This window comes from Doryrhamphus excisus, linkage group LG16, assembly GCF_037039965.1.
Source record: "Doryrhamphus excisus strain RoL-2023G ecotype Guam linkage group LG16, RoL_Dexc_Guam_v1.1, whole genome shotgun sequence".
NCBI lineage: Eukaryota > Metazoa > Chordata > Actinopteri > Syngnathiformes > Syngnathidae > Doryrhamphus > Doryrhamphus excisus.
In genome coordinates this window covers 11865768-11883802 of record NC_136372.1, presented here as the reverse complement: position 1 = coordinate 11883802, position 18035 = coordinate 11865768, and the positions used below count along the sequence as shown (strand labels likewise).

The 18035-nt window shown below is 40.6% G+C and overlaps 1 protein-coding gene across 19 annotated transcripts in view; it reads left to right on the top strand.

Moving 5' to 3' along the window:
* The window catches only part of nfixb (nuclear factor I/Xb), a 169832-nt gene extending 152851 nt beyond the window's left edge, over window positions 1-16981 (top strand). For 16 of the 19 annotated variants that reach the window (XM_078797252.1, XM_078797250.1, XM_078797255.1 and 13 more), the window contains 3 exons: window positions 582-729; window positions 3150-3241; window positions 10412-16981. In XM_078797252.1, the coding sequence (XP_078653378.1) occupies window positions 582-729; window positions 3150-3241; window positions 10412-10426 (255 nt within the window). In that variant the 3' untranslated portion in view covers window positions 10427-16981. The remainder of the gene's footprint in view (window positions 1-581; window positions 730-3149; window positions 3242-10411) is intronic. The other 3 variants (XM_058049564.2, XM_058049562.2, XM_078797257.1) reach the window with 1 other exon arrangement.
* The last annotated feature ends 1054 nt before the right edge of the window (window positions 16982-18035 follow it).

Sequence of the window (18035 nt, the reverse complement as noted above, 5' to 3'; positions counted from 1 at the left end):
TCTTTTGGCTCCACCCACTCACGCCAATTTCGACACTTGACAATCAGTCCCAATACATGTCAGCAAAGCATATCAGTCCTGTTTTATGTTTTCATTGTTTTCATCACAAGCTGTGGTTACCTTTTTAGTTGGACTTTGGTTGTTTTGTGCTGGTATTGTTGGTGGTGCTGTGCTTGTGTAGAAGCGTATTCTCTCATGGTATTTATTTCTTGCCATCTCCCGGATTGAACTCCGTCAATAATTTTGCTCACTTACCTCCTCCACACCTCCTCCACCCACCATGGACCACCCCTGTGGAACCTCTCACGTCCAGTTCCAGCTCCCACTCCTATCAAACCCTGTGGTGACTATAATTTTTTCACACTTCCATAAAAGACGCCGCCCACATACGTCATCCCTTTGGTTGTTGTTATCCACCACCTTCCTCTCCCTTCTTCCACCATCGTTCCCCCTTCTCCCCTCATGGATATTTTTTTGACCTGGCCTCCCGAGCTGCGTCCTTTTTTTTTTTTTTTTTTTTAAATCCCGTGTTTGCGAATTGTCGCATGTCGCCCTCCTGACCCTATTTGTGTTGTCTGCAGCCAAACGGGAGCGGCCAGAGCAAAATGCCAGGCTCCTTCTTGCTGCCTCCACCTCCCCCAGTGGCCCGCCCAGTGCCCCTCCCTATGCCCGACTCTAAACCCAACAGCACGCCCCCTGACGGCGGACTCTCCTCGCCCGCATCTCCGTGTAAGTGACCCCACAAAAACCAAACCAGCAAACCAAAAATAATCTTTGAAAAAAAAAATTGCCCTCTACAGTGGAAAAACTCCCCCGTTGTTCTTCCTCTGCGCCACCGTTGTTCATGTCTAACCAGTAACTCACACCCATTGATCCTTGGAGTTGGGGCCTGCACAAAACATAAACATGGAGCTCAGAAAAGTAAGCTCAAGGTCTACGAAACTTTGCTACGACCTGTCCAAGATGCATAACATCCCCGATGTGGAAGCTTCTCCAACCAAGCTTGAAATCCTCACATCTTCCTCTGGCGGATCACAAGAAGGACCTCAAATCTTGAGATTCATTGATTTGACTTTAATATGTGCAAGGCAAGGCAGGACCGCACAGTGATCGAGTGGTTGGTATCTTGGAGATTGGGGTTCAGATCTCCGTTTGGGCATCTTCGTCCCACATCCGTATGGACAAGCGGTATAGAAAACGTCTGGATGTGGAAAACGCATCATATTAATATGACGACTCCCAAGTATTCCACTAGAAAGTTGGTCGGTTTTGGTGGAATATTTCCGTTAAGTTGTTTTTAAGCTGAAGCTCAGTGGAGATGTTTGTGAAGCAGAGCTTTGAAATTGAAGGAACGACAGTATGTCAGTTGCCAAGTGGGGCAACTCTCACAATATTTAGGAGGGGCACTGGATGGAGCAACTTGTAATGATGCAGTTTTTCAAATTTAGTGTTTGTGTTTCCCACAGTCAGTGTCTGAGAGTCCTTTGTCTTTTTTTTGTATGTTATCCCAATCGACAGAAAGTGGATGTACTGTACACGATGTCTGTGCCACTTATCTCCAGACTTTCTCCTTCTGTCTGTCTCCCTCCTGTATTTATATACTTCAATGTAGTCTTTGGATAAGTCTGCACACCGAGTTGTGAATTCTCCAATGGGTACCTCAACAGCCCTAAATATGTCACACTCTGACGCCAGCGGCCTATAAATGTCCCTGAATGGCCCTTACTGTTAAAGTTTGCGGAGCTCAAGTACTTTAAGTTTTTTGAAATGGGATTATGGGGCTTTCATTTTTTTGAGAATATTTGTTTTTGTGGGTCAGAATGATTAGAGGGAGAAACGGTGCACACTTGAATTAATCAGACGAAAACCAAAGGAATTTTTCCCCATAGGAAATCATATGAATCCGTTCCAGACATACAAAAATATGAAGAAAAAATACATTTAATAGAGTTTACATGCAGAAAATGATGCAAAAATAATCACTAATGAAATGGACTAATGAACATTTTGACCTTCATTGAAACTCTTGTTTGCAAAAACAGATGCACCCACAGATCCCTGTTATACACAACTCGACATTCCAAAATGACTTTGTTGTGATATGCACCCAGGATAATTATGAAATGGAAATATAGGCAAATATACGACCGACCCTATTAAAAAGTAGCTTAGGGAAACCAACAAAGTCAATACTCCCAAGAAGCACAGTCACATATGCAGACTGAATCTTGTTTCTGGCCTTCAAGTGTTTATGCTTTTACACGCATAAACAGGAATACACAAGATATATATATTAAAAAGTAAAGAAAAACATCGCAAACAATAGCAGATGTTTGATGGAATGGAATACAGTCGTCAGTCTCCCTCGCTCTATCACATTTTTTCAAAAAAATTAAAAAATATTCACTATTTTGTGGTTGACTATGACATAATATTAGTCAAAAAAATATAGAATTACTAGTAGTATTCTGGTGATTAGGTATTAGTAATGTTACATTAATCACATTACCCTCACACTGCAGTCAAACATGATAGACTGAAAAAAAGTTCTCCTCCCCATTGTGTGGAAGTGGTAAGTTTTTGGCTTCTTACTTCGTCCTTCCTTACTCCATTGTAAGTACTTTAAGATTAGAACAAATTAGCTATGTTTGTTCGATAGCGATGGTTTATGCTATGAGCGTCGGCTGTCTCTTATGAGGATGTTAGGGATGTAGGGGTGTTATTTCATATCTTTATGACTCTAATAATGGTACAAAAACATAAACTGATATCCGTATTTTTATTCACTTATCGTAGTTGGGTCTGGAACCAATTAATCACGCTACATGAGGGACGACTGTATATGGAACACATTTTTGAACAAATTGCAACTGGACTATTCAGGTTGTCTTAGTTATTTTGCATTCATGCTCAAAGACCAAATAGTACAGTTCTGAGGGGTTGGTGCTCTAAAGCTAGCAAATTGTCTTCTAAGACAACCTGAACAGTCCAATTGATTGAGTGCCCTGAGAATGCAATGACCTGGATGAATTTGTCACATTGAACAAACTAATATTAGAGGTAATGTTGGATGAATTTCACTATTCTAGTTTTCAGCATTTATTCCGTTTTGTGCACTTATGTCTTTTTGTCCTCTTCTGTCTCCGTAGCATACTCCACGTCAGGCGCCACAGCTCCCAACAGGTTTGTCGGCATCGGATCACGGGACAACAACTTTCTGAACATCCCGCAGCAGACACAGGTGGGACTGATACGAGTACAGGTTGCACAGCATACAGTACAGTAGATCCCTGCTGTGAAAAAACACCAATAATAAGAATCTATTTATGACATTCTAATAAAGCCTGGATTGTGTTGCTGCATTGAGGCACCACCGACTTTCTCCTCCGATTCTGGATCAAAATTTACAATAAAAGTGACTTTTGCAATTACAGTGGTACCTTGGTTAACATCCGCCCCAGCTAGCATAACAGGTTATCAACCAGGCAGGGGTCAAAAGTGACACTCTGTGTTTCTGTCCATCTCATTTTCCGTCCATAGATTAAACTTCTCATCCTCACAACACCATTTTTTTTGTATTAAACGGCATGTTGTGGTTGCAGAAGAATGTATTTATTTTGTGTTATTTTGTTAGATGGATTTGTTTTTTCCCCAAACAAATGTAGCTAAGATGTCCAGTTGTACAGTTGTAATTTTTAATTTGTAAAAACTATAATTATTGTCTATAAAATTTATTTGGTGTCAACATTTTGGGGTGTCTGGAAAGTAATTTGATTTACACTATTTTCTATGAGAAAATTTGCAAAACTGTTTTGGTATGGGTTAAATGATGTTAACCAAGGCAGGAAGGAAGCTAACATGCTAAATGCTAAGAAGCACAATCCAGGCTTTAGCTCCCTTAATATGACTCACACTTATTAAACACATCTCAAATTGTAAAATACTTTTTAAAATACTTTAATGACTTGCGGGGGAGTGGTTTTGGCTTTTTAAGTTTAGAAGAAATAAATTCAAGGCTAACTGGTAAGCTTGCTAGCTTGTTTGCTTTGCTAGCTTGCTAGCTAGAGGCTGTCTCCCTCCAGCATAAGAGTTGTACAATGTGATGTAAACAATGAATAATAAGGATTGTTAAGGTGACAAAAGCATGTTATGCCATGCCTGCAAGGGTCTGATAATGGTAAAATGTGTATTTACATATATATGTAAAAAAAACAGTCTACAAAGATAGAAGATCCTGTTTATTAACATTGAACCCTACATTAGTTTGGTATGGAACCAACTAACCGCTATAAGGTAGGGACAATTTTATGTACTAATAATGAGGAGGAAAAAATACCATGAATGCTTGCATTTGTACGTCTGTATGTTTTACTGTACATTTCTGCTTTACCATATGTGTACAACTGTGCATTTGGCAATGGGAAGTCTCCTGCTGCCTCCTCCATTCCTTCCTCTTGCTAGCTCTAATCTTGAACTTTCGTCATCACACGCACTCTTGGTTCATCAGCTTTAGTCTTTGTTGGAGAATATTTCCTTTCCCTCCGTCTATTACATTGTCTCCCTGTCACCTTCTTGGTTCCACTACCCTTCGCCTCGTTCATACCTCCCCCCCATTACAAGTACTTTTCTCATTAGTGTCCAACCACACCCGCCTGGAGCCAACACATGGAAGCCATCTGAATGTGCTCTTCTTATCCCTCCCCTTGTTTCTCTACCCACCATGCATTGACTCTTTACTTGCCTCGTACGCTTTGTGTTGCTTTTTTTTGTCTTCCATTCTGTATCTTCTTTCTCCCACTTGCATTTATCTCCTCTCCTTGAAATACATACCTTAAATGCAAAACTTATTTTAAATCCCCTGCTAGTTACAGACGACTTAAGCCCAACATAAAAAACAGACCTACATTTTACACAAACAAGGTATTAGTTTGAGTTTCTGAGCACAAAGCATCCTCAGACAGAACCCAGACTGCTGGAACGCTCGACTTTGACTGCTTAGATTCAGATACAGAGGGCAGACACAAAAGGGGGGCTAATGGATAGAGGGAGGGATGAGATTACGGTATTTGTTTCAATCGTGGTAACAGTTGCAATGTTGATTAGGGAAAGTGTCAGCACCTCTGACAGGGGAGAGGTGAACAAGTGGAGGTCCATTGTTAGCTGGGAATACTTCAAATATTAAAGCGGATCTGTCTGAGTAAAGGGTAAAAGTTTCCAGGTTTAGTCACACAGCAGTATTCATATCATTGTGTCTAAAATACTATCTTGCATTAAGGAATCAAAACATTTTAAAATAAGACAGAGTCCTTGATTAACAGGCTGACTTGTTATAAACGTGCAGTGCTTTGCAAACAAAACCTAGCTGTCACACCAAGTTTCATTGGATTCTGTTTTTTGATCAATAATTATTATATTATATAATATTTTTTTATGCAGTCTTGGATATTGGCCAAACAGTGCGCTTAACAAAAATTGTTTAGTGCCCAAACAAAGCATCAACACAATATTGACTCGTGGTTCTTTTAGAGTTGGGACGCTATAAATAGATTCCAGCTAAGGATCCTTTAATGTCTTCATCATGTGGGTGTGGGTGGATTATTTGTTCACAGAACACGCACGGAACGATGAACAATTCTGTATCAGTCTTGTTTATTTTTATTTCCAGCACTATTCTCCAACCGCCCACATTAAGTTTGTAAAGAATTAGAATAAAACAGCATGCGCGTGGCTCCTCTGTCAAACCTCCCAAAATGTGCTAATTTTTGGTTGTCTGGAACAGATTAATTGCATTTACTTTGTCTTATGGCAAAACTTTTAGAATGGATTCATGCTGGAATCCGAGCTGCCACTGTATTAGACATGGGTCCTTTTTTTAAATTGAAAGTTTGTTGTCTTACAAGTAAATGTCATTTACAGTGAAGGTTGACTAGTCTATGAGGAACACTGGGTTCCAGAGGACCTCTAGTGGCAAGTTATATATGAACAGGAAAAGGCAAGGTAAATAGAAAACACCCAAAACAACCTTCGGATGTCTAGTTACTCCTGGCAACTAGACGTGAGGTCATAGGCAGTTGATCTTGAATTTGTGATGGATTCTCTCAACTGGGGTTGAGTGTGGGCGGGGGGAGAAAAGAAAGAAGTCTGGTCAACCATCTGCTGGCAAGGATTTAGTGGAGGGAGTTGGCATCCATGTCCATCCATGCAGTTTTGAATGCTGAGTCAAGGCCCAGAGTGCATATTCACGGGCACGCCACAGTCGGTAATAATTGTTGGTCTAAAGGAAACATTAAAAACCATGCATATAAACGAGGACTCAAATTAGAACTGGAAGAGTATAGCCTCACGATTCCAACGTCTGCCTGGTATTTTACTTTGAGCAACTCGTAGTACGCAGGGAGACATTAGCATGGTCAAGTTCTGTTGGGACGGTGCCCGTGGGAGTGGGTACGCTGAGAAGGGGGTGGGCGTATTCATGCGACCTCTTAGTCTGACCAGACAAAAGCTTTCTTCCCTGGGGGCTGAGAATAGTTTCCAAGGCTAGACTACTAGAATGTTGGTACATGGTGCCAACCCCGGCAGACATGGTGACCAGTTTTTGCTCCCTGCTCCTGCAGAGCGCTACAAACCTGGGGCACCGTAAATGCCGGGGGGGAGGGACGTCAATTGAATGCACCCATGACTGATTACCATGGCCAATTTTCTTGTTTTTAGTCGGTGTTTCCCATAAAAATACATTTTGATCTCCACAAATAGATTTACTACCCATTCGCCTTTGCTCATAAAGACATTGTAATGCACCTGGCATGTCAGAAAATAAAACAAAGCATAATCATAGAGCACAGCAAAGCTGTTTATGACCTTCTCAATAAGTTAACATTATAAGAGCCTCCCAGACATAAACACCCCATAGTCACCTTTACACTGGTATTACCCAATATAGTAGACATAATAACAAGCCATTTAAGACTTAAATAATGCTTATAATTGTGTGGGAAGGAGACCATCAAACCTGCAGTAAAGGCCAATAACTACTGGTTTTGCTGTGATGATTATGACAATTTGTTGTTATTTTTTGTATCAATGACCTTATGACTTAGTTATCCTTTTATTGACATTATTGAAGTATTTAAATGATTATTCTGTCCAAATTGCATGTCAAGAGTGATATTTAGAAATGAAAATGATTTGTTTTTGGACTTCTGTGATTGGCTGGCAACCAGTCCAGGGTGTATCCTGCCTCTCGTCCAAAGATAGCTGGGATAGGCTCCAGCATACCCACGCGACCCTAGTGAGGATAAGCGGCATAGAAAATAGACGGATGGATGTAAGTTTGTAAGAAACTGCGCCATTCATTTTCTACCGCTTATCCTCACGAGGGTCGCAGGGGTGCTGGAGCCTATCTCAGCTGTCTTCGGGCGAGAGGCGGGGTCACCAGCCAATCAGAGGGCACATATAGACAAACATCCATTCACACTCACATTCATACCTATAGACAATTTGGAGTTGCCAATTAACCCAGCATGTTTTTGGAATGTGGGAGGAAACCGGAGTACCTGGAGAAAACCCACGCATGCACGGGGGGGAGAACATGCAAACTCCACACAGAGATGGCCGAGGGTGGAATTGAACTCCGGTTTCCTAGCTGTAAGGCCTGCATGCTAACCACTTGGTTGCCGTTTAGCCCCGCCAGTATCAGTTCATGTATAAACAATACCCATGACCTCACAGGCAAGTCCTTCTTGTTTGTTTTTGCCATTTTCCAAAAGAAATGACAGAATGTGCCATGGTGTATTATGTGACTTACCCCTACACAACTCGATGCCACCACAAATAGATTGCAATCCTGTGGAAAAAACACTGATAGTGAGATAATTTTTCCCAGGGCCCCAAATGCCATGTGGCACCCCAAAGCGAGTGACACATGTTGTACCACCACTCAAACCATTACCATTTATCATTCCACACACTTTGCACAAAATGTTCAAATTCTGGTAAACCAGCTAAGGTTGAATTGCAAAGGCAGTTTTACCTTTAATCTAAAAGGCTGGGAAAACTGAAGCATAAAGCTAAACGTCTCCAACTGCCTTCACTTCAACCTTTTATGGACATTATAGTACGTAACATCACAGTGACAGAATTTGCAGTCATCCAGGGGCCAAAAACCAACAGACCAGCCAGACTAGTAGTTTGGATCTATGTGAGTCTCATGGTCCAACCACAGAGGTCCCAATCATACCGTGTGTGCATGGGGACAAGGATTTTCACCATCCTCAAAATAGATTAGAAAAACATCGGAGGCCATTGCTCCCGTTTTGACTTAGTGACATAATTTGGACTTTGTAGCAGTGATCGGTGGATGCAGCTGGGTTATTGCGGTCCTGCCCAATCAAGTCAGGAAGGCTTGTTTATTACCGCAGGAAGCCAAGTTTATTTATACAGCGCCAGTTCACAAGAGTTATGAACACATGAACAACACTCCTCACATTAAAGAAAACCAAGCGAATCCTTTAATGATGAACGACTCCTTTTTTGCAAAGTAGCAAGCAAACAGATGAGTCTGGAAATTTACATCCCGTCTCGGGGGCTGTTAGTCATAACATCGGACCTCCATGTATCGATAGGATAAACAACACCTTTGGGAAAATCTACTTAACACACGCTTTGATTGTTTGAGTTTGTTTTCAACTAAATTTGGAGGGATTTATGACCCATACTGCAGTAAGCCACCCCAGGGGGCAATTGAGATTATTTGCGTTCACGTTGGGTGAGCCGTTGAATTCAGTACAGATGTTCACGGTCCCCAAAGGATAAATCCTACTGACGTATCCAACCTAATTTCCACGTAATGCCAAAAACGTGAAGTACATATTTCCTCCATTAAAACGAATGGAATCCCATTGATGTCAGCGTTTATTTGCCACATTAAGGCTTCGGGCTTCATTCTTATATGCGAGGCCACCCAGGAGAAGTGATTCATTTAATGATATCGCCATGTTTTTCCCCTAAAACGTTGTCATGGTACTGCACCGCTTTGTATGGGGCTTGTGAGGTCTGTTTGGAAATGCTTCTTGTGACACTCAAGTAGTCAGTTGCTCTAATTTCTGTATGCTCGGTCAGTGTTGCCAGATGGGAAACGACTATTTATCATAGCAGATCATATTTATTTATCATATTTAAGCACATTGTACTTATTTTTAGCCACATTTAAGAATTTCCATGCATGAAAATGGCTGAATGAACTATAAACTGAAATACAAGCATTCTAATTGTGAATGTGGTAATTCTACAATGGCTAGGTAAAACAAAAGGCTGGACGGGATTGCCAGAAAAGGTTTAAAGACACAATAGCCATGTTTACATGAGGAGTATTTCTCTTTCCGAATGGAATCTTTCTGAAGGACCTTTCCAAAAGCATTGTTATACATGGAAAGGAATATTCCAATCTCTTGTCTACATGCGCCGCTATAATCAACCAGAATAGTCAATGAGGCATGCGCAGTAAAGCGTAAACACCAACATCACGTGATATCATCTTCCTCGCGTTTTTCTTTTACTTGTTGGAATAACTCCGTATTGCCAGTTTTTTGTTCATCCAGTCTTGAAATTTAGTTTGAATCAAAAACAAACTCTCTGCAGCAGTCCAGTGCCGATTGCTCGCCTCCATTTTTTTAAATCAAAGAAGATCTCGAGCTGCGTGTTACGTCATATCTCAGCATTTGCTGAAAGAACGCACCCGGGAACAGGAAAAGATAAAGTTCAATCTTGCTAATATTTCATAGTTAAGCTCGGCACATGTTTTATATAGATATGCACACGAAAGCTGCTTGCCAACCGCCAATAAACAAGAGAAGAAGAAAAACACCACGAAGAAGAACACACCCTGACAACTTTCCGTTTGAGTGGGTACAAGATATCTCAATCGGATTGGGGAAAGGAATATTCCACCCCTGTGAATCCGATTATATGTTCATTCGGATTAGCACTTTTCTTTCGGAATGAGGTGTATACAAAGTTGACATTCTTTCCGTTTGAGCAAATAACCCGAATGGAATTGGAATATTTGGGTCCATGTATACGTGGCTAATAATAATTATATAAGAATCGTATAGTAACATGGGCTACAGTGACCACAAGCTAAAACTCAACTCTGAACCTCTAACGTCACTTCCTGCCATTAAGGTCCCATAGGGAACACATGTGCAAAGCTATTTAAAGCCTCATTGATGTGACAATCAATAACCACCACAGGACGTACAAAAAAAAACGAGAAACGGCTTATGTGTGAGTCTGTTAAAAATATTTAGTTTTTTCAGGGGACGGGGCAAGGGGGGGGGGGGTGTTAACAAAGTATTTTTGAACCATTATCATCATCATCACCAACTTAACCCTGCTTTCCTTTTTTCTCTTTCAGTCTTGGTTCCTCTGACAAGATCTGTGCACAAACCAGCAATGAGAATTCTTTCTTTACAATCAAAAATAGATGATAATTGTCCTCCAATCACAACACAGTACAGTGACGGGCCATTACAGTGCATCTCACCTACCTAAGCCAAAACACAGAGAAACACCGCAGGAAAATTCAGCAGCACTTAGAGGAACTCTGGACTCATCGTATTCAGTCGGAGGAGGGAGCCATATGGAGCAAAGAACGCTCGATGGAAAGATGAGGATGATGGCATGGACAAGACGAGGACAAGAAAGCGAAGGGTAAGGTGAGAAATGGCAGCGAGCGGCTCGGGGGGGATGTGAGGGGGGGGGGGTGTCTCCTGAAATATCAGCACAACGTGACAGCGACGCAGGACGAACCTGAGGAGGAGAACTTTGCAAGGATGCAGTGGCTACAAAAATCAGCGACATTTGCGCAGAACCCAGAATGAAATATCGATTCCCAGTGAAAGCTGCAGTGCGTGTCCACCACCCAAAACCCGTTTTCCCTCCCAGAACGACCACTGACTCTTCAAATGCCCCCTTGTAACTAACTAAAGAGACACCATGCCAAAATATAGCTTGTAGGCTTTGCACCTACAGGCTCAATCAATTAACATGAATCCTATCGATGTGCACTAATTACACGCAAGGCATGGAGGCCAACCGCTTGGCCCCCCCCACACAAAGTCAAGACCCATCACATCTGCCCACACTTTGTAAACAGGAAGTCCGATCAGACAAAACCTGTGCCATGAACGCAGCATTTGTACACAGTTGTAAACACACCAAGTAGTATTCCCAAAGGGTGTGTAGTTGTGTAGTTACAAAGCGAGCCCCGCTGAACCGTCACTACCTATTTGGTTAGCAATATCCAACCAACACTGTAAGATCAGTGTGCTCCGATATCCACGCCCCCCACCCCCCACCCCCAACCCCCCTTGTAAAGTAGGTGATTACATTTGGTATCTCGTGCATGTTCTCTTATTTGAATTCCTTTTGGATTTGTACTATTTTATAATTGTTTTATATTTGAATGACAGCACCTTATAAAGAAATACAGTAGGACGTTTGCAAGGTGGTTAGCGATACCCATGGTCATGGATGGAAAACAGAGAAGAAAACAATTCAAACATTTTAAGGAACATTTGGAAGGAGCCGGTGGTTTTGTTTCCGGTTTCTAGCATTTTTACCCCCGAAGAAAAATTCCAAGTACTAGAACTATCTAGTACTCTTCCTTATTCCTCAGTGCCAAACACAGGGTTCATATGAAGGCTTAGTGAGTGTTGCTTGTTTCTCATGTTTCTTCAAAATTTTTACGGTATGAAAAACATTCCTTGGAATGTCATTTGGCTAATTATTTACGACAGTAGAACCCGTTAAAGTGGACTCCGCTTATCTACAAACTCAAGTCCTGGTCCTCCGTGTTCTTCATTCATTCATTCTCTACCGTTTATCCTCATGAGGGTCGCAGGGGGGTGCTGGAGCCTATCCTAGCTGTCTTCTGGCGAGAGGCGGGGTACACCCTGGACTGGTTGCCAGCCAATCACAGGGCACATATAGACAAACAACCATTCACACTCACATTCATACAATTTGGAGTCGCTAATTAACCTAGCATGTTTTTGGAATGTGGGAGGAAACCGGAGTACCCGGAGAAAACCCACGCATGCACGGGGAGAACATGCAAACTGAGGGTGGAATTGAACTCGGGTTAACTAGCTGTGAGGCTTGAGCCATAACCACTTGACCGCCGTGCAGCCCCTCCATGTTTTTATTAGTACTAAAAACTGCATTTGCCGTGCACTTTGACCCTCGATAAGCCGTATGAACCCTGCAAACGTAACCATGGCAACTGCAAGACTACAAACTAGAATGTTTTGACAATCAGAAAAGAAAAAAAAGTCGAGAAAAGTCACCGATTCTGTACGCTAAGTGAAACGGAAGAGAAAGGGAAAGGTTGCTGAAAACGGGAAAGCTGTTCTTTTTCTGTCTCCATTTAAAAAAAAAAAATACAAAAAAAAGTTTACCTGTTGTTTACACTCCGAGACGGACCGCTGCTCCAAGAGCGGAGGGAACCACGCTGCGGAGCAAAATGAATATGTGACATATCGGTCTCTTTTCAGTCGCTTTTTTGTTTGTTTTTTTTAAAGATTAATTAAGGAGAAATGGGATGTAGGTAAAAGATGGCGGCTCTAGTCATCTCAACCATCGTCATGGGAATCGATGAGCCCCGATTGATCAAAAATGCACTAAAACAATCACGCCACCCAAACGTTTTTTTTCTTTTTCTAAACCACACACACCCTGCCCAACTCCGCTCAAAGGGGGGAAGTCTTAAATGTTGACAATCTGACGAGGCCTTGATGCTCGTAATCCTTTTATATGAACGCCGCTTATTGTCGTTTCTGATGGACGTTCCATTGGAAAGCGCTCACCCGAAAACCTCACAAAATAACTGGACTGCCCGGCCACGTTCCTCACGTTCCTCACTCTCCTCACTGCAGGGAAGCTCCATAGTCGGTCGGCCATGCATCTCATCAGCCTCATTAGATTGAGCAAGCTCTGCTGACTCCACGGCGGCTTGGGTGGTTTCTTTTGGAATCTAAAGGAAGTGCCTCTGTATTCCCATTATGCAATTTGTCAAACATGAATTCAGGTTTGTTTTTTTTTCTTCCACATATAAGCTATAGTGAACGGTGGAGGGGTTGGGGGGAGAAAATTCTATGTTTAAAAACAGCTCACTAGATAAGCAAGCATCTTTCTATATAATACACATATATATTTATAGCTACAGTATATCATTTTGTTTTGATTTGCAATATAAGCTCAGTGGCAGTCTAGTTATTTTTTGAAGCATGGCAGTCATAGGTTGGATCTCACAATCAGCAGATCGGAGCTACAGTAGCAGCCTCTAAATTGCTCAACACAGCCGGAGAAACGAGGAAAAATCCACGGCAAACGGAATAGGAAAAAGAAATCGGATAGTGTAGATGGGTAAAAAAAAAAAAAAAAGCAACAAAAGATCAACTGGTGTTTAGTTGTTTTCTTTCTTGTTGGGATGGGAAGTATTGTTATTGAAACGCAATGATGTGTGTTGATTGAGCCATGTGCAATGCCTTGGTAGAGGATTTGTGTTTCTTTGTTCGTGATTGTTTAAGGGTGTTGCGAGAAGAGAGGACATAACCTCTCGCTCTTTTTTTTTTTTTTTTTTTTAATTTTCTGTTGGTGTTACTTGTGTTTCAAGTCCATAGACTCTGGGACTCTAAATATAAGAGTGGAGAAAAAAAATCCAACTCATTGTAAGTAAGTTTGGGGGAATTGTTTTTTTATATATATACATATATATACATATATATATATATGTATATATAATTTTTTTGGTCTTTGTTTTATAAGAAAAACTTTATTTCTAATCATTTGTTTTAAACACGTGGGAGGGCTGAAGGAACAACTTTGCAACTCAGAAAATATATATATCACTTTGAAAACTGGTGCTTTCTTTCCGAGAAGTATTAGGGCCATACAGATATGGAAAAAGAAAAATTATATATATATATATGTATACAGTATATATGTACATTTAAAAATTAAATAAAAAATTTAAATAAAAATTCCTAATTTCCAATAAATTTCCAAAACTTTTCTCCCCCCAAAAATCTCTTTAAAAAAATTGCCAAAAAAACAGTATTCTCAGATATTGTCATAATATTATGACCTCCCCTGTAATACAGTAGATCTCTGCTTTTTACGTTACGTTCCAGGCGAAAAACTGCAAGGAATCCATACGCCGACATTCTCCGATTTCAGATCGACATTTGCAATACATTTGACTATTGTAATTGTTACATTAGCTTCAGCTCAAGAACCTAGCCCTCCTCCTTTAAACCCAAAATATCCTCATGATGAACAGATGCAATCAGAGTCAGGGTGTAAACAGTACGGTGCATTCAAGGATCCCTCAACAGAGTGACAAAAAAAACATTAACAACGAAGCATAAAGAAATAAATGTTAAAAATTAGCTTTTTTTTTACCAGTGGTACATGTGTGCTGTACATTTTATCAGTATTATCACATTTATAAATACTTATCGACTTATCGCAAATTAGATGTCTTTTTGGAGACCCATTTTTGGAGAAAATAAATACAAATACCGCAAATTCTGTTGCATAAACCGCATGTGTCCACGTCATAAAGAACCCACGACGTGTTTGTCAACCCATTGGAAATTGCAGGAAGTCATTACTCAATATAACAGTCTAACTTACAAAAAACATTAAGCTCATCACACAGCAACTTAACACTCAAACGTTATACCTCAGAAATATACACACATGTACCAAGACTAGTTTAAAATAAAAAACTGTAAGTGTTCCCTTAACGCATTTTGTTTGAGAGACCCATTTCATTGGAGGAGCTCAGAAAGACAAAGCTGCCAGATGACCCAGAGGGAGGCTGTTGTCATTGCAGCACCCAATGAATGCATTGTTCAGACGGCATACATTATTGGAAAACTTAAAAATTGTATTATATTGGGACGTTTCTATAGTTATAAGGTGCACCTTTAGAGTGTTAAGTTGCTGTGTAATGAATTTAGTGTCTGTAAAGTGTTTGAAGGATTACTTTTTCAGGACAAAACAATCCGTAAATTTGCAGGGTCCTGTGAATGTGTTGAGATCTACTGTATTATGATTTTATGCTCATGAATTGACAAACCTTTTGCTGTTATTGCAACTTTGTGTGGCCCAAATACTCCCTCATGCTTTCTGAAGACTAAAGTGCAGTCAATCTATTATACATAAATACAATAATACTACACACAATTATCATAAAAGCAAATTTTAGGGAAACATGCATTAATCTACTTCTTTTTGTATTTACCGAGAGGGGGGAGGGGTTCACTGTGTGGGAAAAAAAAAGGTTGTTGTGACAAAAGGCATTTTTCCCCTTCATGAACTTCCAACACCACGTGGATTGTATCATCTTCTATCCAAACACGGGACATAGACAAGATCTTCTCACTTTGGGAGATGCACAAAGACCTTGAATGATGATTTATTTTTTTCCTGGTCTGGCAAGATGGGATTTTTGTTTTTATTTGATGTAAAAAAATTCTGTCAGAGGTTTGCATCTTTGCTCTGAGTGGTGCTGTCATCCATTCAAAGGAGCCCCCCCTCTCGCTATAATCCCAACATCTCCCGTTTGTAAATGACTATAAATATTTGTTTGGTGATGTAGTGTTCTAGACTCAGAGCATCTTAAAGGTCATCCCTAAAAAAAGTGCCTTTTGTTCACAGATTCCATCTTGTATACTCCTGAGTGCCCATCTCAAAAAGGAAAAAAAAAAGTCCCCTCCTTCATCCTTCTATATCCACTTGTTTCTCTTCTTCTCCTCCTTTTTAAATCAGTATACATCGTACTAAAGGCAACTGGTGTGATTTAGTTCCTATTTTTATTGTTGAATAATAAAAAAAAAAGCAGAAAAAGCAACAAAAAAAAAACAAAAAAAGCTTCTTTTTCCTCTGTATCTTGTCTTCTGTCTATCTCGGACACTGGAGTAGTCTGTAGCTGCCCCCCCTCCTTCCCTCCCTTCCTCCTGCTCCTTTCTTTTTCCCCCCTTTTTCTCAGAACGGTGGGGTTTAAAAAAAAAGAAAAAAAACACCTTTTATTTTTGTGTGAGCAGAATGCAGTTAGCACACATGTTATTCTTGTCTGTACGCTTCACATTGTATTACCATTACCCATCTTCTTCAGCTTCTCCATTCAACAGCTAATGTAAGTGAACAAGTTACACCAGCGGGCTCTGGGCTGCGTTGAGGATCATTATGAGGGAGGGAAGGGGAGGGGAGGGGGGGGCGGAGAGGCCGCAAGCACTCATTGGGTTTGAATGAGGGAGAGAGGCAGTGCTGTAGAACTGCTAGTGTATAGGCAGGTTAGTTTGTAATCCTTGTTTGTGTCTATTTATTATTTTTATAATTACATTTGGACTTACTTATTGAGGATTTTTTTTATTATTATTATTATTGTCATTGCAACTTGCAGCACTAAAACGCTGCACTCAATTATGCACCTTTCAAGTGGTTGAATGAAACCCACTTTAAAACAAACAGTCAAAAAAAAAAAAAGCACCTTATAAGCAGACGGGTTCCACGGCGTCGAGGCTTAAAGGCTCATAAGCACAAAAAAAAAAACAAATAAGGTCACACGCTGCCTTCCAATATGGACTCTTTAATAAAATTAGCAGCAATGTGTTCCAGACGTGTAGACCAAAAGCACCTTGGAATCGTACCATCAGCAGCAGTATTAACAAGCACCACAGCGGAGAAGCCATAATAGGGGGGGAGGGGGAGGGGCGGGAGGGACAGGTTGCACCTAAACCACCAAGAGTGCTTGTGCTCCTCATCCCTTCAAAAGCAGCATCCCATCCTCACACACACTTCCAAGAGCCCCTGGTGAAATGCATGTGTTAAAGTTTCTTTTCCATAATAAGATTTTAAAAAAGCAGTTTGAAAAAGAGCAACACTTGATTGAATAAAAAGGATGTTCTTGACTGTATTTGGTCTTGTGTACTTCTTGTTTCGGAGCTTCTATTTCACTGTACTTCTATTTCACTGTACTTTATCACGGCAGTGATAAGCAAACCCTTAGTAGCAACAACTGCAATCAAGAGTTTGTGATAACTTGCAATGAGTCTCTCCAGCGCTGTGGAGGAATTGCAGAATTGTGGTCATTCAGCCACATTGGAGGGTTTTCCAGCATGAAGCGCCTTTTTAAGGTCATTCTAATTCTAATTCAGGATTTTTTGGTAGATAGTAGAATTCATGGTTCCATTTATCACAGCAAGTCTTCCAGGTCCTGAAGCAGAAAAACAACCCCAGACCATCACACTACCACCACTATGTTTTACTGTTCTTTTTCTACAATGTAGCATTTTTACACAGAATGTATTGGTACACAAAGTATAACAGAATTTATGCTTCACAGCAATTATTTCAGGTTCTGAAGCAGAAAAACAACCCCAGACCATCACACTACCACCATCATATTTTACTGTTCGTTTTTCTGAAGTGCAGCGTTATTTGTACACCAGATGTATTAGTACACTGTCATGCTTCCATGTGTCACAGCAAGTCTTCCAGGTTCTGAAGCAGAAAAACAGCCCTGGACCATCACACTACCACCACCATTGTTTACTAGTCTTTTTCTGAAATGTAGCATTTTTACACAGAATGTATTGGTACACAAGGTATATCAGAATTTCTGCTTCTATGTATGACAGCAAGTTTTCCAGGTTCTGAAGCAGAAAAACAACCGGGACCATCACACTACCACCACATTTTACTGTTCTTTTTCTGAAGTGCATTGTTTTTGTGTACATTGGTCCACAAAGTATGACATATTTTTTTTGTAACATTTATCACAGGAAGTCCTCCAGGTTTTGAAGCAGCAAAACGGCCTCAGAACATCACACAACCACCACCGTATTTTATTGTTCTTTTTCTGAAATGTAGCATTTTTACACAGAATGTACTAGTACACAAAGTATAACAGAATTTATGCTTCCATGTATAACAGCAAATGTTCCAGGTTCTGAAGCAGAAAAACAACC